Source organism: Gekko japonicus, unplaced genomic scaffold (assembly GCF_001447785.1).
Source record: "Gekko japonicus isolate JY-2015 unplaced genomic scaffold, Gekko_japonicus_V1.1 scaffold280, whole genome shotgun sequence".
Lineage (NCBI taxonomy): Eukaryota > Metazoa > Chordata > Lepidosauria > Squamata > Gekkonidae > Gekko > Gekko japonicus.
Window position 1 is genome coordinate 1,285,455 of NW_015173130.1, and position 20,156 is coordinate 1,305,610.

General features: G+C 42.5%; 1 protein-coding gene across 1 annotated transcript; it reads left to right on the forward strand.

Annotated features, from left to right (window-relative positions):
• Positions 1 to 4,145: 4,145 nt before the first annotated feature.
• Positions 4,146 to 19,623, forward strand: CHPT1 (choline phosphotransferase 1). Its single transcript, XM_015422100.1, has 8 exons — positions 4,146 to 4,516; positions 10,151 to 10,298; positions 11,999 to 12,140; positions 13,182 to 13,266; positions 15,878 to 16,009; positions 16,265 to 16,423; positions 18,097 to 18,222; positions 19,446 to 19,623. Exons 1-8 carry the CDS (start codon positions 4,274 to 4,276, stop codon positions 19,575 to 19,577), a joined length of 1,167 nt encoding a protein of 388 aa, XP_015277586.1. The 5' UTR covers positions 4,146 to 4,273; the 3' UTR covers positions 19,578 to 19,623.
• Positions 19,624 to 20,156: the final 533 nt, after the last annotated feature.

Here is a 20,156-nt window from a genome sequence, read left to right on the forward strand (position 1 = left end):
CAGAGGACTTAGTCTCCAGACCCTTCACAATCTTTGTTGCCCTCCTCTGGACATGTTCCAGCATGTCTATATATTTCTTAAATTGTGGTGCCCAAAACTGAACACAGTACTCTAGGTGAGGTCTAACCAGAGCAGAGTAAAATGGTACCATCACTTTGCGTGATCTGTACACTATACTTCTGTTGATACAGCCCAAAATTGCATTTGCTTTTTTAGCAACCACATCACACTGCTGACTCATGTTCAGTGTATTGTTCTACTAAGACCCCTAGGTCCTTTTCACATATACTACTGCCAAGACAAGTCTCCCCCAACCTATAATTATGCATTTGATTTCTCCTACCTAAATGCATAACTTTATATTTATTCCCATTGAAATTCATTTTATTTGTTTTAGCCCATTTTTCCAGCCTGTCAAGATTATCCTGTATCCTGACTCTGTCTTCTACCATATTCGCTACCCCTCCCAATTTAGTATCATCTGCAAATTTAATAAGCATTCCCTCTATCCCTTCATCCAAATTATTGATAAAGATGTTGAACAAAACAGGTCCCAGGACAGATCTTTGAGGCACTCCACTTGTCACTCCTCTCCAAGAAGATGAGGAACCATTCACAAGCCCTCTTTGGGTGCGATCTATCAACCAGTTACTGATCCACCTAACAGTCATAACATTCAAACCACATTTTACCAATTTGTCAACAAGAATATAATGTGGAACCTTATCAAAAGTGTTGGATCGCGCTAACAAAGGATCGGAGAATGATTTCAGCTCAGTGATTCAGCTTTATTTGAAGTAGCAAGCAAACACTCAAACGCATTCCAAAACCAGAACAAGAAAACAGTGGGAGCTATGCTCCTTTTAAACATTACCGGGCTAATATAGCCACACCTATTTACATTTAACAACCAATAAGATTGATGAGTTAAAGACCAATGGGAGTCTTTCCCTCCCAGGGAATAGTACCGTTCTGATTGGTCGCTGTTACAAAGCGACCAATAGGAAGTTCGTTCAGAGGAGCCCTAGCTTGGCGCGAAGCTTAACATGGGAGTCTAATGAGGTGATTCATGTAATTGTTCCAATACATTACAAAAAGCCTTACTGAAATCAAGATAAACTATGTTTACAGCATTCCCCCGATGCAGCAAGGTAGTAACTTTCTAAAAAAAAAAAAAAAAACATAAGGTTAGTCTAACATAACTTGTTATTGAGAAACCCATGCTGGCTCTTAGTAATCACAGATGTTTTTATCCAGTTTGTATTTTAAAGGCTAAACCTAACACTGAGCTATAGACTTCTTTCTTGGGTCACTATGGAGTAGTAACTTTCTAAAAAAAAAAAAAAGACATAAGGTTAGTCTAACATAACTTGTTATTGAGAAACCCATGCTGGCTCTTAGTAATCACAGATGTTTTTATCCAGTTTGTATTTTAAAGGCTAAACCTAACACTGAGCTATAGACTTCTTTCTTGGGTCACTATGGATCAAGATGCATGGATAATGTCAACAGTGCATAACTGGAGGATGAGTCATGGCCCCACACCTCTAACTCCATCCATGTTCAGTCAAAAATCAAACCCCACTGGTTTCAACAATATCTGTTCCCAAGTAGGTTTGCATATACTGTCTTTTACTTTCTTAGATCCTTAAATAGGTAAATTCAAGTTCTACCCTTGCAGACAACTCAGAACCTCCACTGGGTGCAAAGCACCACAACTGGATCACTTTTGGGAGCAAGGCAGAGTATGCATGTGTGTGTCTGCGCACATTGCCACCAAGTTGCTTCTGACTTCCGGTGACCCTATGAATTCATGTCCACCAAAACATCCTATTGTGAACAGCCATTCCCAGGTCTTGCAAACTGAGGGCCCTGGCTTCCTTCATTGAGTCAGTCCATCTCTTGCATATGACACCTCTCTTCTGTAGTTGTTCCACTGGTTACCCTTTACTTCCCAGATTCAACATAGGTAATGCCCCTGTACAGATCTATGGTGCAGCCTCATTTCGAATACTGCGTACAGTTCTGGTCACCAAAAGGACATTGCAGAGCTGGGGAAAGTACAGAGGGCATCCAATGAAACGGAGTGATTAAAATGTGGAATTAGCTGCCAGGGGATGTAGTAATGGCCGCAGGAATAAACAGCTTTAAAGGGGGATGATAGATTCATAGATGATAATCTGTCTGGGGTTACTAGCCATAGTGACTGAAAGGGGAGCCTCCACATTCAGAGGCACTAAGCCTCTGAATCCCAGAGCCAGGAAGCAACATCACCTGAAGGCCTTGGTCTGGCCTCTATGCCCTGTTGTTGGCTCTGGCAGTCCAGAGGATCTGGTTGGCCACTGTGTGACTGAACGTCTTTTTCAACCATCCTAATGAAAAAGAAGAAAGCTTTTTACAGATTTTTTACAGATTTTTTACAAAAACCGGAATTGTTGAAGACACCTGATTACAATACAACAATAAACACAATTGTTTGAATGTACATGATATTGGATGCTGTGACTCTTTAACAGCAATAGGCACACTGTTTTGGCATGATTACACTTAGATGAATAGAGGAACAAATGCTCAAGTACTTTGGGTTTGTTGGTAAGGTGGCTCCTCCAGCATTCTATATCATGCGACTGTTTTGGAATGATTGTACTTAGATGAATAGATGAAAAATGTTCAAGTACTTTAGGTTTGCTGGTAAGGTGGCCCCTCCAGCATCCAATATCATGTGACCTGGGAGTTTGTCCTGATGATTCTTTAACAGCAAATAGGTACACTGCTTTGGCATGATTGCACTTAGATGAATAGAGGAATAATGTTCTAGTACTTTAAGTTTGTTGGTAAGGTGGCTCCTCCAGTATCCAATATCATGAGACCTGGTTAATAGGATATAAGGAACTAGTTTGAACCTGTATGTTTAAGATTTGCTATCCGAATAAAATGCTGTAAAGATTTGGGAGCTGCTCTCAGCCAGTTTAGGCAAGAGAAATTTAAATAAGTAATTTTATATGAAGGGATTGAGGTTATGCTTTAAACAAACATGTAAGCTATAATAAGGTTATGTGATTTTTGTTTGTAGATAACGTGTACCTTTAATGGAAACATGAAGTAAAGAATAGTACTACAAACTGTATGTATATTCAAACAATTGGGTTTTATTGTATGTACATTCAAACAATTGTGTTTATTGTTGTATTGTAATCAGGTGTCTTCAACAATTCCGGTTTTTGTAAAAAATCTGTAAAAAGCTTTCCTCTTTTTCATTAGGATGGTTGAAAAAGACATTCAGTCGAAACGTTCCATCCTTAACATCCTCCATCCTTAACATCCTTGGCACTGTGACTGGGCTTCTGTCTTCGGATGAAGTTCACCTAGTAAAATCAAGTAGAAATTTATATGACTTGTTAATGTGTCTTTAACAGTTTGAACTTGTACAGTAATTCTTTCCTGTGTCATTGACTTTACAAATTACTGGGTCTACTTGTGTTGTTCTGGCCACTGTGTGAGACAGGATGCTGGACTGGATGGACTATTGGTCAGATCCAGCAGGACTCTCTTCTTATGCTCTTATGACGATCTTGGCCTCGCTCTCTGCCCTGTTGTTGGCCGTCCAGAGGATCTGGTTGGCCACTGTGTGAGACAGGATGCTGGGCTAGATGGACCCTCACTGGTCTAATCCAGCAGGTCTCTCTTATGTTCTTATTCGTCATCTCACGTTGTGACGACTTCCACAGATGTGCGCCGTTGTACATCAGAAGAGCTGCTATCCACAGGAGTGTAGGCAAAACGTCCAGAGGCGCACATTCGCGAGCGTCCATCATTTCCACGCCAATTTCTCCTTCTGCAAAGAAGCTTCGTGGCTACTGCCCTCTATTCCTTACGCCTCCGTTTGCTTAGGCCGAGAGAGGGAGCCAGGGAGGACGGCAGGCGGGCGCCGCTCGGCTCTCAGCCAGTCACACGTGCGCAAAAGCGCTGCTGGTCGCCCTGCGGCGCAAGCGGAGGGAGCCACGGCGAGAGACGCCCCGCACGTCTCTTTCCCACGCCTAAGCTGGGCTGGACGGGCTGCTGCAACCGCCTCCTCCTCCTCCCCGCAGGCAGCCTCCAACTTCCTGCTTGCCTCCCTCCGGAGCAGCTTCAGCGGCTCTCGCAAGTCCTTCCCTCTTCGCCGTCCCCGCCCCGCCCAGCTCGGCCTCTCCTCTTGCCGCGCTTGCGGGCCGGCAGTGCCGGGCTCCGGAGCAGACAGGCAGGGCGAGGTCGGCCGGGGGTTGGGAGACGCGTCATGGGCTGGCGGTGGGCGCTGCCGGAGCCCCTGAGCGGGGCGCAGCTGAGGCGCCTGGAGCAGCACCGCTATAGCGCGTCGGGGCGCTCGCTGCTGGAGCCGCCGCTGCAGCTCTACTGGGCCTGGCTGGTGGAGCGCGCGCCCGCCTGGCTGGCCCCCAACGCCATCACCCTGGCCGGCTTCGTCGTCAACCTCATCCCCAACCTCCTGGTCTTCGCCTACTGCCCCAGCGCCACCGAGGAGGCTCCTTCTTGGGTACTCTTTTCGGGGGGGACGGGCCGCTGCCAAGAGCGCGTCGGGCCCTGGGCGGGCGGGCTGCTTGCTTTGTCGCTCGGGGCGGGGCTGAGCAGCTGTCGGAGCTTTCGAGAGGTGGGGCGCTTTCGAGAGGGGCAGAAACTTTGGGGAGAGAAAAGCCTTGAGTAAACCAACGCTTTCCAAACTTGCCCAGGTGGGTAGCCGTGCCACTGCACCCCAGTTGTTGGTCTTAAACGTGCCACCGGACACAAACTTTGTTCAAACTTACCCAAGTAACTTGTGCTGACTCCAGCAGGACTTAGTCCCTTCTAGTAAGAGGTTATAGGTGTTGCAGCCAGAGAGGCCTGCGGTAGAGCTGGGGCAGTAGAGTTATGGAAGACCAAATAAAAAAGGCTGGTATCTCTCTTGTGTAGTTAAGTTCTCTCTCACAGTCAGTGCGAGGAGATGTTGCAGTGGGGCACGTATTTTCCGAGCAGAAGATGCAGTTTTTGCACTTGGATGCTGGAAAGTTGACTTTTGTGTATAAACACTTGTGCCCCAAGAAGTTCGTGCGTCAATTTTGTCGATTGCTCAAGACCGTTGAAATGCAGCTAGAGGAGTGTCAGGAGGCTCTGCTGAAGAGTGCCCGCTGAGGTGAGAGGGAGGTGGCTTGCTTTGCCAGAGCTCCCTTAATGTCCTCTTTGATTGATAATCCAGTTTGATACTTGCCTGTTTTGACCTACTTTGAGGCTGAAGTGCCTGTGACATCAGGCCAGTGACACAGCACACCTTCCCTCCTCCTGCCGGGGCTGCTGGGTTAGAGTTTCTACTTTTCTTTAAAAGATACTGTTTATGGCTGTGCAAACACAGTGCTGGAGTGTTTCTGCAGGGGCAAGTTTTGTCATAGGGACTCCCACAATGTGCAGAAGGTGGAAAGAGAGGCTACAATTCCTCCTTAATCCCCCATGGTCTTCCACCCGCATGGGCTCCACCATCAACCAAAAGGGAGACTGCAACCAAGAAATCAGGAGGCAGCCATGAAGGAGGCAGCATTGCTGGTGGTGACCAAAATGATGATGAAGAAGAGATTGGATTTATACCCCGCCCTTCACTCTGAGCGGCTTACAAACTCCTTTCCCTTCCCCTCCCCACATCAGACACCCTGTGAGGTAGGTGGGGCTGAGAGAGCTCTTTCGAGGACTGCCCCTGAGAGAACAGCTCTGAGAGAACTTGTGACTGATCCAAGGTCACATCAGCAGCCGCACGTGGAGGAGCGGGGGAATCAAACCCGGTTCTCCCAGATAAGAGTCCACCACCATTACACCAAATTGGCTCTCAAGATCAAGATAATTCACCCCATAGTATTCTCCATTACTATGTATAGATGTGAAAGTCAGATAAGGAAAGAAAGCTGACAGGAAGAAAGTTGATTCATTTGAAATGTGGTGTTGGAGGAGAGTTTTATGGATAACATGGACCACCAAAAAGGCAAATAAGTGGGTTCTAGATCAAATCAAGCCTGAATTCTCCCCAGAAGCTAAAATGACTAAAGTGGTACAGCCTCATAACGGATCCACTTGTTAGTTATTTCTGGTTGCTTTCCTTTCTGTGTTTTCCTGCATTAAACAAGTTGCAGGCAGTTCAGGGAAGTGATACGTTGTTTTCAGCAATATTTGCAGTTGGGTTCCTTCCGCCTGTGAGTATCTCTTCTTTGCCTGGTTTCACTTCACTCTTCCTGTCTGTATCCATTCTCTTTCCTTCCTCCCATACATACAGGCTTATTTGCTTTGTGCACACCAGTATTTAACACTGGAGATTCTTGCAACACGCATATAATATACTCCTCTGTTGTGCTGAGTGCCAATTGGCAGCAGCCTCCCTTAGTTGAAGAGGTGTTACTTGTTAGTGGAGATGTATGTGTCAGTTTTTCATGTTTGTAAAAGGTGTGTATCAGAGGGGTGGGTTGGTCACAGGTCTGAGAATGTTAAATCCATAGCAGCTAAAGCTAGTGAAACTGAAGATTTATTGTCCTGAATCTGAAGAAACCTGCCACTTTTTTTCTTATTGGCTCTGTTTACTGTGCCACAGCTCTTAATAGCATTTAATCAACTTTTCACATGCCAGGACATGGAAGTGATCATCAGAAAGTGTGCATCACGGATCAGTTTTTTCTTATTGGTAACTGGACTGTAGATATTCAAGGATCAGGTTTTCCAAAATGTGGGTTGCAGCTCCACAGGAATTGCCAAAAGAGGTGCCATGTTCTTGGCCCTTATGGGTACATCTGAGTGCCATCAGGGGAGCCCGTCTCGGCGGGATACAAATCAAATAACTAAATAAATAAATTATAATAATGACATGATATAAGAAAGGAGAGTGCCATTTGAGAAACAGCTGTTAAAGTATTTCTTCCCAAAGTGGAAGTTGTTTGGAAAGGCTTGCTCATTGAATCTTTTGTCTTGTTTGGACTGACCACTATTCTTAATTATACTTGGTAAGTAGTTAAACATTAACTTGTTATTAAGACTGTGTCAAAGAGGCCACATGTAATTAGTCAGATAGCTAGTAGTGACCTTTGGTCATTCCTCACAGTTGTGATTGAGGAAGGAATCAAGGTAGCAAATGCTTTTGGTTTTGTTTCCAGGGTCACTACAGGCTATTTGCATAATTTTGATTGGTCCTAATAAAATGTATTAACATGGATTGTGCTTTATTTCCTCTTTGGTCAGTTAAAGACAGAGAGAGGGAACTGTTTCAGAATTGGATTATATTTCTGCCATGCTTTAAAGAGAGCCAGCATGGTGTAGTGGTTAAGAGCGGTGGACGATAATTCAAAGAACTGTGTTTGATTCACCACTATTCCATGTGAAGGCTGCTGGGTGATCTTTGGACAGTCACAGTTCTCTGAGAGCTCTCTCAGCCTCACCTACCTCACAGGATATCTGTTGTGGGGAGAGGAAGGGGAGGCAATTGCAAGCGGCTTTGAGACTTCTTAGAGTAAAGAAAAGTGGGTTATAAAAACTAACTCTTCTTCTAAAGATGAAAGTACAAGAACTGGGTACACATCTTTTTCAGGCGCTCCAGAAGATAAGTCACATTTGCACACGTGATTTTTTTATTGTTATTATTTACAGAATTTATATCCAGCCTTTCTGCCCTTACAAGGGCTGCCAAGGTGGCTAACAATTTAAAACATACATTATAAAACCATTAAAATCAACCCCTCTCCCAAACATACATTATTAAAACAATTTTAGAAACAGTTAAAATATACACAGAACAGTTAAAATACATACAAAATGGGGTGAGATGTAGCATAAACACTTAAGATGTAGGGCAATTTTATGCTCAGTTTGACCACGAGCATAGCAAAGTGTTGTGTTGGGCCCTGACCTGGATAGGCCATTCAAACCTGATCTCGTCAGATCTTGGAAGCTAAGAAGGGCTGACCCTGCCTAGTATTTGGTTGTGAGACCTCCAAAGAATACCAAGGCCAAGAGGCAGGCTATTAAGCCACTTCTCTGAACGTCCTCCATGCCCCAAGAGGAGTCGCCAGAGGTTGCCATGCCTTCCAGGCACACACAAATGCAAAAATACTAAAAAAACCGACAGTGTTGTGGGTCTCACAAATGTCCTGAAGGGACCAACAAATTGGCTATGTTCCTTGTCATTTAACATTTAGACCTTTCAGCAACTTGCTTAACAAAGTAGATTGCAGAGAGAAAATTCTCACACAGTTAACTCGGTCCTCTGTGCTAGCTGCCTCTCAAAAGAAGGAGCCTTGGCTCTCTCCTTTTCCCATCAGGAGGAGGAATGGCCCCTGACTGAGAAGGGAGAGCTGGCGACAGTTTGCTTCGGGAGTCTGATATCAGGAGCTTTATTCTCTCTCCCTTGCTGTTTACAGATTGTTACCATGTATGGGTGAGAACTTGCAGCTAGACACATGATTGTGTGAACAAGGCTTGCTTTCCTACTTTCCTCTAGGTCCAAATTTCCTCTAGGGGAGCCAAAGGTTATGGAAGAAACTGCCGTCCGGTTGTTCTTTCCCTCCTGTGCTAAAAGAGACACAAACAACTAAGGGATCATTTAACAAAGTAATGAAGATTCTAGGCCAGCCTGGAAAAAAAAGTAGTGAGAAACTGGGTATAGTGAAAACAGAGAGGTTTTGTTGAGAGCAATAGTAATATACTCATGATAATGTCAAGCGTGCTAAAATGTCACCAAACACTAAAATGCCCAAAATGCAGTGCAGATACTTCATATGCTCCCACATGCTTGTGCAGTGCACAGGGAGGCAGGGGCTAATGAGGAAGAGCGAGAGGGAAGACTTGTGGCTAGCTGTCAGCACAGATAACCAAGTAAAGGTTTCTTCAGGTGAGGGTCCTGGCCATCTAGACAGCCAATCATGTCAAAGGGAATTTTGGAACAACACAAGCTGGATTTCTGTTCAGAGCTGACCAGAGGAGTACTTGCCAGGGTAAGGGGCAGAGTTCCTTCCTAGCAAACAAATCCAAGTGTAGGTCCAAGGGGGCTGAAGATCAAGAGACACACATGTGGAGTCTGCCATGCACAGCAAAACTGAGAAGAGCAAGGGAGTTGAGACACAGGGCACAGTGGGCAGAACACAGCAGGATCTGAACACCAATGACATTTTGGGGAAGCTTTTTGGTAGCAGTGATAGGACTTGGAATTTAATCGGATGCATAATATAGGATTTTTCCTAGGCTTGGGAAAGGGGAGCAAAATCCAGATGACCTTAAAGGACGCTCCTTGATTGGCAGGTGTGACAAAGAGGCTTTCCACAATAAGGATAGTGAGGGAAGGCAGGGAGGCAGTCTTGGTTGCCTGACTGGAATGTGGAGCATCAGAGGGTAGCACTTAGTAGTTGACACTGACCATGCAAATAAAAGGCCTTATTAGCTTTTTTTATTAAAAAAAACAACAACACCCCAAACCCATGGATGTAACTGGAGTCTTTGATAGAAAGGAACACCAGTGCAAGAAGAAGTTTTGTTTAGAAATGCAGTTTAATTGTTAAATAATTCTGAATAGTGGCCTAAAACCCTTGGAGCCAAGTAGGTCCATATATCTGTGGGCTCTCATTGTGCTTCCAGTGAATTATGATAACCTCACAGTGGTTGTATCCCCCTCCTGCAAGTTCTCTTTATGTTATTAATGATCTGAAACTGTTTTCTTTTCTGGCAGAGTTAAGCTAAGCAGAGCTTAGGGTATGGTCTGAGAGCACCTGATACAGCAGGGTTTGATCTGGTCTGAATGAGAGACATCCTTGGACTCCTATGTAACCTCCCTTGAATTCTGTGATGGAAGAAAGACTATAAACGAAGTAAATAAATAACATCCCTCAAGCCTATCAACACAACTTGCATTATGTTCCAGTTAGAAAAATCAATACAGTTCAGAGTATATTGCCTCTCTGGATGATGACGGTGATTATCACTATTGCTCAACTGAATACTGCTGGCAACCTTTCAGGTTTGCCTGACCCTATGGCTCAATGAATTCAGTTGTGTGAGCTTTGTTTTCAAAGGGCTATTCTGCACATGCTGCTAGCCAAACATAGTTAACGTTTCAGCAGCTGGCTTGATAGTGCCAGAATGGATTCTCTTTTTGTATTTGTTTCAGGCTCCTTCTTGGGTACTCTTTTCGTGTGCATTAGGACTCTTTATTTACCAGTCACTGGATGCTATTGATGGGAAGCAAGCTAGAAGAACCAACAGCAGCTCTCCTTTGGGTGAACTCTTTGACCATGGCTGTGACTCTATTTCCATAGGTAATGTCAAAACAATTGTTTCTATTAATGCAGGGGGGACAGGTGTGCGGAAAATAGCCATAAGTGCACATTCGCAAAGACCATTACAAGTCAGAAGAATATTTTTAAAAATATGCTTTTTAAGGATGTTGACAAGTTTAATGCTGCATATGTAACATCAGGGGTGTTGGATAGGTTCAATTTAGTTATCTTCCCAAGTGTACTACCATAGGAAGTTTTAGCCCTTCATTTTCAGCAAATTATATATTAGCTTCTTCCAAGTTAACTGTCAAACGTTTGTTTTTCTCAGACTATCTGAAGTTGCTCTTTGCCACCTGTTGCTCTTGGGAGCCATTTTTCATACATCACTAAATAAATAAGAAATTTATTTATTTATGGGCTAAGCAATGTACTGCCATGCCCATATGCCCTTGGGACTAGAGTTGTAAAATTTTGGGACGTTTGGAAGCTATTGGAGTGGGGTTAGGGGAATAATAAAATTGGGGGGGGGGGACTGAAATATATGTAATACTTCCTTATTAAACCTAGTTATGTTTTGCTTTAATTGCATGAAGTGCACAATTTATACCTTAATTAAGATACAAAATTGTGGATTGCATATTTATGGAAATGCTTTAGTTGTCTTATATGCAGAACTGTGACTATACCCAATAGAGAGCTGTACCCTGTAGTACCTTGGCATATGTCTTTGCTGAGAGGAAGCAAAAATAATAATAATAGAAAAAATAGACAAGTAAAGAAAGAAAGTCTCATACTGTAATGGTAGGACTACCAGCACATTTGGATATCAAGTTGACAACACTGAATTCTTCAGTAGCACTATACATTTGACCAATTAAAATCTTTAAAAAATCATTGCAATAGAGAAAATACTTCATAGGAGTTTTTCGTGTGTTCCCCAATTTTCATTTTTTTTTCATAGAGAAAATGGGGGGGGGGGGACAGCAGATCCATGGGAAAATTTCCCCCAATTCCCCCCCCCAAAAAAAACCCCTTCACATTTCTTCTTGGGACCTCATGCCTAAGTATGTTTGCTAAAGTGAGACATTTGCTTTTAGCTGTCTTTCTGTTTATTGGTAGGAAATCGGCTAAATATAACCAACCACGTATCTTTCTCACAAATAGGCACAGTGGAGAGAAGCTAGAAATGTAGCAACAAGGAAAGGAGATGTTGACCAATGAGTATAGCACTACAAGTTCTTGGGAAAGGGTTATCTCACAACTGAGCCAGTTTCATAGCTAAATGGGATTTTAATCTGAGTCTCCCTGGCTGTAATCTGGTATTGAACCATGGCATCACAGCACATGCAAGAGAGTATTTGTGACTATGTCTGGCAGATACGTGTGATGTTGTCAAGGACTATCTCAGCACACAGGGTAAATACACAGTAAAGTATTTTGGATGTTACAGCCTTTGCATGGAACTACTGCCAGGCGCAAAAGCATTTCCAACAGATTCGTGTATCTGATATATGCTGTTGTGTAATTTATAGGTTTGATCTGTTAATTCAGCAGTAGTAGTGAAAGAATTCATTAAAGTATGGGCAGGGTTATTCTGGCAAAAGGGTTGCATGATTATCTCACCTTGAGCATAGCTTTCCTTTCAATCCATTTATTGCACCATCATAAAGTGGCACTTGTTTACATGTTTGCAAGTTTGGATATTTAGATAACTAACCAAAACCACTTGGATTTTTCAGTTTTAATTGGTACTGCAGCCTGCTCAGCAATTCGGCTAGGAACGAATCCAGACTGGCTGTTTTTCTGTTGCGTTATTGGAAGTTTCCTGTTTTACTGTGCTCACTGGCAAACCTATGTATCAGGCATGCTAAAGTTTGGGAAGTAAGTGGATCTTTGCATGAATTGTTTGTGAGTGATGCTTGAAAGATATTGGCTCTGGCCCTAAAACTTGAGTATTGGATTTAATTGGGACATGGGGAAATACATTTTGTTTTGTGAGCTAAGGCCCAAAACAGGCATGGTACTTGATACTGAAAGATGGAGACTGTTAGGCAGTGTTAGTGGAGAAAAAGTTAAGTGGCCAGTGCCACAGCTGCTCTTTAGTCAGCCAAGACTGACTAAACCAAGGGTCCCCAACCTTTTTGAACCTGTGGACACCCGGGAATTCTGGCATAGTGAGTGGAGTGCAGCCACAAAATGGTTGCCGCAAGAGGTGGGGCCAAGCCAACCACAAAATGTCAGGGAGTGAAGCCATACCTAAGTCCAATGGTAACTCTTCAACACTTCAGGCAGAAGCTCTGTTTAACAGGGTGCCTTTTAAAATAAACGTATTGCTTTAAAATATTTTCCTGCATACGCACAGCTTATTTTCAGTCATACAATGAACATCCTTGTGCCATGGTGGCAGCCGCTGCTCAAGCAACTTTTTTAAAAAATCTGCACAGCCAGTCAGAAGCCCTGCTGAGCAAAGGCCCCATCTGGCTTCACTCACTTTCGAAAAACTAAACCGGGAGGCCGAGGGTGAAAGTGTCCATTATTTCCTAGTACTTGATGTTTTAGGACCATAAATATTTTAATCAAGAATTCTGCAGTGCTTCACAAACTTAATTATTTTATCCAGAGTCCAATATACCCAGGTTGTAGCCCTCTAACAGTGCAATCCTTTGTAGAGTTACTCTGGTCTAAGGCCGTTGAAATCAGTGGGTTTGTTTTGGCAAGATTAAATGTATCCATAGTAGAAACATTAATGATTGCTTTTGGGGAGGGAAATGCTTTTGCTGCTTTTTGTTGTATCTGTCGAGGCCGTGCAACTTTTGCTGCCTGAAGGGGGTTGATGCTTAGTTTGAGTATGCTTTTGATGTCTCATATGTACAGGACATGAAATTATTGATATGGACCAATCGTATCTCTTTTTCACTCTAGACTTGATGTAACTGAAGTACAGATAGGCATCATGATAGTCTTTTTGTTATCCGCATTTGGTGGAACAACAATGTGGGACGCAAAGGTAACTGAATAGCAGTCTGCATTAAATACTGTACAGCATACCTATGCATAAATATTTAGTAGTTTCTTCTGATCCTTTGTATTTAGCACATATTATCCACGTACCAGGTCCTGGGCCTGTGTTTACTGTAGGGTACCTTTTCCCGTGTAGTTCTAGTACTCTTCCCTCAGTGTCGTAATGTGCCATCCTGTGCATGAGTTTAGAATTCCACAAAGGAAAAAGAACCCATCTGCCATAAGCTATCTTTGTCTTGAATCACTCAAGTCTTCTTAACCTACCACAGTCTAGGCACAGACAATTCGATTTCATAATATTCTAAATTCTGTATTTTACTGATTTATCCCATGTAACGGTGCATAACACGCTGTAATCCTACAGCAGCCCTTAAAGGTTGTATTTTTGATCAGCCAACAGAATATGGCTCTTAATTTAGCAAAATCTGAGTTATTTATACTGGTCTGTGCTGTGCCTTCAAGGCCTCACTGCTTTATGCTTGTTCTGTAGAATCCAGAATTGCACTGTAGAAGCTTCAGAACAAAGCCAGTGGCACCTTTAAGACTTAACACTGTAAACCCTTTAATGGGGTAGGAAGCCACCTGGTGTCTCAATTTTTTTGATTTTATTAATCGCTTTCCCCACAAGTGGGCTCAAAGTGATTTACAGTTACACTTTTAGACAGGGGACTAACAATGTTCATAGGGGATAGGAAAGACAACATATAATTTATTTTTAATTGCACATGCCGTAACTGCACGGTGGAAACGTCTTCTGGCTTGGATCAGTCATGTCCCGAACGGCTGCGTCAACCGGCTTGATGACGTTGGGGCTTCAGGACCCGTATGTCGTATCGCCACGCTGCCACCGCCTGGCCGGAGCATCCCACTGCAGGGATTTTAGTAGCCGAGTAGTTTCTTCCGCCTTTCCGATCCTGGAACAGGACGTCCCAACCGACAGCTAACACCTTTCCACAGGGGAGTTGGTGTGCCCACCCTCTCTAAGGAGTGGTTCCCATTTTATCTACTCGCCGAGGCTTTCGAATCGCTGGGTGGACGATGAGCTGGGGACAACAGGCTGGCTGCTCACACCAGCGCGGGGCTCAAACTGACACAGTTCGGATGTTAAGACAGTGCGATATGCAGCATTAAGCCGCCCTGAGCCTGCATTGCGGGGAGGGCGGGGTATAAATTGAATAAAATAAATAAATAAATAATACCCACTATGCCACCGCTCCTCTCACACTATGTGCCAGTTGCCTCTCTTCTGCAGCTGCTCAGATATCCAGAGTAATGGAGAAATATAACACTAAATTGAAACCACATGGTTGGAGGCTATCGGCAATCCACTCACCATCTGTTGACTGACAATTCACTATACACTCTGATTGCAGTTGCTGTGTAGTTCACAGTTGCCTGCATTGACCCTTGGAATTAAATCAAAATATTCTGCCATGCTAGAATAATTGCATACTCATGAAATTAAAATACACTGAAGTTTTTTCCAAAAGAAGGGATGAAAGGAAGAGAGTCTCCTTTGGACGTACAGTTGTCCTCTGTAATAATAAGCACTCTCTGTGTACAGATGTAGTCAGCTGTCTTGTATGCTTGGTAATCATGGCTAATAGCAGAATTGCTTGAGTTAATATTACACAGATCCCTTAAAATTCAATTTATGCAGCCTGATTGTTCTGTTCAGCTGCAGTGAAGCAAGAAAAAGCTTGAGGAGCTGCAGTTGTATTAGTGCCCTATGGTGAAGCTATTGCTTCTATGCTCCTCTTGCCTTAAGACTCCTTTACATCCCTTAATTGTGGCCTCTTCTTCCCCATCCCATCTCCAGCTTCTTGTATGGTACCACTGTACCATACAGGAACATTCTTGGAACACTCAAGTGCTGATGCCTATTATTCAGCCGTATGAGATATTGCAGCATTAAGCAAGAGGACAAAGGGTACCCTTTGTGCTATCTTTGGGCCTTGAGGGCAATAAAGCAGCAACTTTTGTTATTCTGTAGAGGGGAAAAATATCTGCTTTAATTATAACCTTTTCTTCTTGCAATACTTGTGTTCTGTTCTGGAACTACTACAGATCTTTAGGCAAGTCTGTCTTCTAAAACATAACTTGGTGGGTTACAGCCAATTCATTTTTTACTCTTCTTTTCAATCCTCTGCTGCCTTTTGGAAGTTTCCTTGAAACTGCACTTGAGTTATAAAGGTAAATAGTTTTGCTGATTAGCTGGATAATATGAATAGTGCCATTTCATAGCATGATGGAATCTCAACCAAGCAGGCAGATGGTGTTTGCATTTCCTGTCGTGCTACTGTTGTGCTGACCAGTGTATCTGGAGGAACTATCCATTTTAAGAGTTATAACTGATCGCAAATAAATTTGGAAATAAAATAATTGTTTAGAGATGCTTGACTCTGAATTGTAAATGCATTAAGCTTTTGTCCTTCTAAGATAATCAAATTACTATTTTCGTGGCATGAGTTGTTGACTGCGTTTTATCCAAGTCTAGTAAAAAAATGGATAGTTCAAAAATAAACTTAAAAACCTTTCAGTATCTTATAATTATATTAATTAGTATCTTTATCTTTACATCTTTTTTTCCTTGAAAGGTTTCTGTACTGGACATAAGACTGAAGATGATTCCTGTGGCTGCAATGGTATTTGGAGCAATAAATTCCAGTTATCACTATTTCAGAGTAATCTTTGGGGGAGGAGTTGGGAAGAATGGGTCCACAATCGCAGTAAGCTATAGAACACATCTTGTATGTTTCCCTGTTTCATTGGTTTAAATAAAAACTCGACTTGTATGCCAGATATTTTTAGCATGTCCCATCTTACAGCTGTGGTTAACCCTGAGCTGTAATAATATCTTTGTTTAAGAAATTACTGTTTCAAGTAAAATTAGTAAATAATATAGTATTGTAGAATTACTGCCATGAGCATTCAAACCTATAGTATAAGAAAGCTTTGCTGAGTATTTTCTTTATACCTTTCAGGGAACAAGTGTTTTGTCACCAGGACTCCATATAGGATTAATTATTACTTTGGCAATAATGATCTATAAGAAGTCTACAACACACATTTTTGAAAAGCATCCTTGTCTCTATGCCTTAACATTTGGATTTGTGAGTGCCAAGATCACACAAAAACTGGTGGTAAGGAGATCTCAGCATTTAATATGTACTGAATAAACTGTCATAGCAAGATAATATTGTATATGAATCACTGTGAACATTCCAAGAGTCATACAAGTGTTTAGTTATTTGGTAATTAATAAAGATCTTTGTGGGCACTGTGTAAGCGAAGGCTGTCATTTTATAATGTGAATCAAGGCTGCTGTTTAGTTCAAGATTAGTTATTGATTAAAGTGAATACCATGAACAGTTTCAGAGTACACTTTTGCTAGTGCCATTCAGAATACTAGGAAAAGATTTAAGTATGAAACTCTAGCCTTTAGACTTTTTTTAAAGCCTTCCCTGTGTATTCACCTTTTATTTCAGTACATTAATAACCAGCAATGAGTGCTTTTGAAACTACACAAATCTGCTTAACCTTAAAGTTGTTAGTAATAACATAACAGCCTTCATCTTTCCAGAGCAGAAAGTGAGATTTCTTTGAATAAATTCCTTGTGGTGGACATAAATATTGACTAAGATGAAGATGGGTAGCCGTGTTAGTCTGTAGCAGCAGAAAAGAGCAAGAGCAGTTAATACTGATGAATTGCAACTGATAACGAAGCTCAAGACAATGCATCCACCTGGACTGAATTGAGACCTAGGTTTCCTGTCTCATTACAAGTGCTGATTTCTCCACGCCTGCTACCTCTCTGCATATCACACCTAATCCAATCACTGTTATTTACATTGCCTGCTAATGTTATTTGGCATCTGAAATCATTCCATTTTCCAATATATAGGACAGATGGACTCACATTCTAGCTGTATCTGAAGAAGTGAGAAGTGATTCATGAAGGCTCATACCTTACCAGGGGTCGTTTCGTAGAAAAAGAGCTAGGGGAACTCATTAGCATAACTCATTAGCATATTCCACACACCCTGACATCACCGGAAGTGTGTCATAAGGCCACACACCCCGCCCCCAACGGTCCCGGCCGCCACTGGTGGCCTTGCAGCTCCACTGTCGAGCCCCATGAGGGGCCCGGCGGTGGACCTGCAAGGCCGGCAGGAGTGCAAGGAAGCCCCGCAAAGGCCCTCCCTGGCCCCAGGCAGGCAGGAGTGGGGAGAGGCAGGGAGGAAGCAACTTACCCTCCCTCTTCTCCTGCCTCCTCCTGGCTGAATGGGGCGGCCGGAAGCAGGGGGCGGGGCTTCGTCATGTGCCCCACCCCCCCGTACCTCACCCGGGGGAACTGCGATTCCCCGCGATCCCCCCCGAAATGACCTCTGTATCTTACCACAAATTTTGTTAGTCTTTAAGGTGCTACTGGATTCTTACTCTTTTCTATAAATATTAACTGTTAAAGTGGTGACGGAATATTTAAATTGTAAGCAACAGAATTAAAATGTTGTAGTGTTTAAGTGTGCAAACTCTAATCTGGGAGAACCAGGTTTGATTCCCCACTTCTCCATTTGCAGATGCTGGGTGACAACGGGCAAGCCATAGTTCTGTCAGAGGTGTTCTTGAAAAGAGCAGTTTCTGTCAGAGCTCTCTCAGCCCCACCTACCTCACAGGGTGTGTGTTGTGGGGAGGGGAAGGGAAAGGAGTTTGTAAGCCGCTCTGAGACTCCAAGTGAAGGGCGGGGTATAAATCCAATCTCTTCTTCTTCTTCTGAACAATGTGCATGAAACTTAGTCCAATATTTGTTTTACAGATAGCACACATGACAAAAAGTGAAATCTTCCTGCAAGACACTGCATTTATTGGACCAGGCCTCCTATTTCTAGACCAGTATTTCAACAGTTTTATTGATGAATATATAATTCTGTGGATAGCAATGGTGAGCCATTTTCTTCATATTTTACATTGGTTATATAAAACAAGGGAATTGTGATTTTCTAGAGACTTTCTCTATTTGAATCATTCCCCTCTGCTTTATGCGCTCTAGAGTAATGCTGCAATCCTCAGCACAGAACTGGAAGCACTTAACTAATTGGCTTGCTTCTGATATCATGCCCAAACTGTGGTTTGACCGTTTCAGGCTTGCGTTCTCCAGTTCCCTCTATTACTACTTATTTCATGATACAGTAACCATCATTTGCCATGATGCTAGAATAGGAAACCTATGCTTACTGTAAACCAGCAAATGTAAAGAGAGTGGAGGAAGATGTCCGAGGGACCACACTAGATAGGTTCAATTATCACAGCAGTGTTTGGTTTGTGCCATAATAAGTATACTCACAAAACCAAGCTGCTGAACATAAGCTCAATAGCCTATTTCTGAGGAGGAATATTTATCTTGTGCCTGACATAGGTAGTAGGTCACCCCCCTCCCCAAAGGAGTGGTATCCAGAGGTATTAGGTACTGTGCATTTCTAAAAAGATTTTAATGTGTTGTGTTAATGGGTTTTTGTCAGCTGTCCTGAAAGTGCCTGTACCCTTCTGTTTCCGTCTTCCACCAGGGGGTGAATAGGGGTTTTTTTTGGCTTTCCCTCATTGATCCCTCCTTCCTGCCCAATGTTTTAATTTTTTTAAAATTTAGCTCCATTTTTAATTGTTTTAATGTGTGTGTTTTGGGGAAATGACTTTAATCATGTATGCTTTAATTTTTTAGCCACCTTGATGGCCCTTATGATGGCAAAAAGGCAGGATAAAATTTTGTAAAGTAAATAAATGCTGTTAGGGTTGCCAGAATGTAAGTCAGAGATTATTCCTAGAGCTGAATTCTCCACTGAATTCCCACTCCACAATTCCCACCCATTTCATCGCTCCTCAGCCTGTAATGAGTACACTTAGAACACTGCTCATTATAGGTGTGATAAGTAGATAAAAGGAATTGGTGTGGGGAGGAGCAAAAGAGGTTTGCATCTAATTCAGCATATTTAAAAAAGGGACATGGTATCTCTAAGTTAAAATCAGACAACCTAACTTCAGTGCTAATTTCTGGTACAGAAAATTTCTAACTGTAACTACTGAGTATAAAATAGAATTTAAGCACACCAGAATTAATTTGTACAATGCTGATCTCAATTTCTCAACTTCTTTTCCCCCTACTGTCTTTAGTTCATATCTTTGCTTGATTTGCTGAGATATTCAACTGGGCTGTGCATACAGATTGCTGCTCACCTTCGCATACACGTCTTCAAAATCCCACCTCATCAAGCTCCTGAACAGGTTCAAAACCATAATGAGTGACTTGTAGCTTTTTTTTGAAATCCCCGGAGGGATATTTTTTATTATTTAAGACTACAAAACTACAAAGAAAATATAAGGGAAGGGGGCTACATCTAAGGATAAAGGATAGATAACCACACAATACTAAAAACCCAAGAGGAGGAGATACGTGTTAATCTAAGTGTTATTAATAAAAGTGTTAGTACAACAGTATACTTGTAGAGTTCTTGTTTGCCTCGGCTTCAATGTTAGTATGTTAGTTGTTGTGAGAGAACATTCTGAACATCTTCTTATTATTTGCTTCAAAAGGCAATTTTCAGAGTACTTTTGCCTTTACTTTGGTTTTCTGTCTCTGAAATCATATGTAACTTTCATTGCGCCTGCACCCGTTTCTACAGCAGAGTCCTCATCCGTTCCAGAGGTAGCGGAGTCACTTGATTTCGATTCTTCCTCTTTGGATTCTTCCTCCGGTCCCAACTGACGTCTCAAAAATTCTTTGGCTTTAAAAATGGAGTTAATCTTTTCTCTTTTGTCATTGATTTTAAAGATGACACCCTCTGGGATCGCCCACCTGTACGAAATTCCATTGGTTTGAAGAAA

Coding starts and splice junctions, on each gene's coding strand:
- CHPT1 (XM_015422100.1), top strand. CDS start 4,274: ATGGGCTGGCGGTGGGCGCTGCCGGAGCCCCTGAGCGGGGCGCAGCTG. Junction 10,299..11,998: donor CTGTGACTCTATTTCCATAG/GTAATGTCAAAA, acceptor TGGATTTTTCAG/TTTTAATTGGTACTGCAGCC. Junction 12,141..13,181: donor GGCATGCTAAAGTTTGGGAA/GTAAGTGGATCT, acceptor TTTTCACTCTAG/ACTTGATGTAACTGAAGTAC.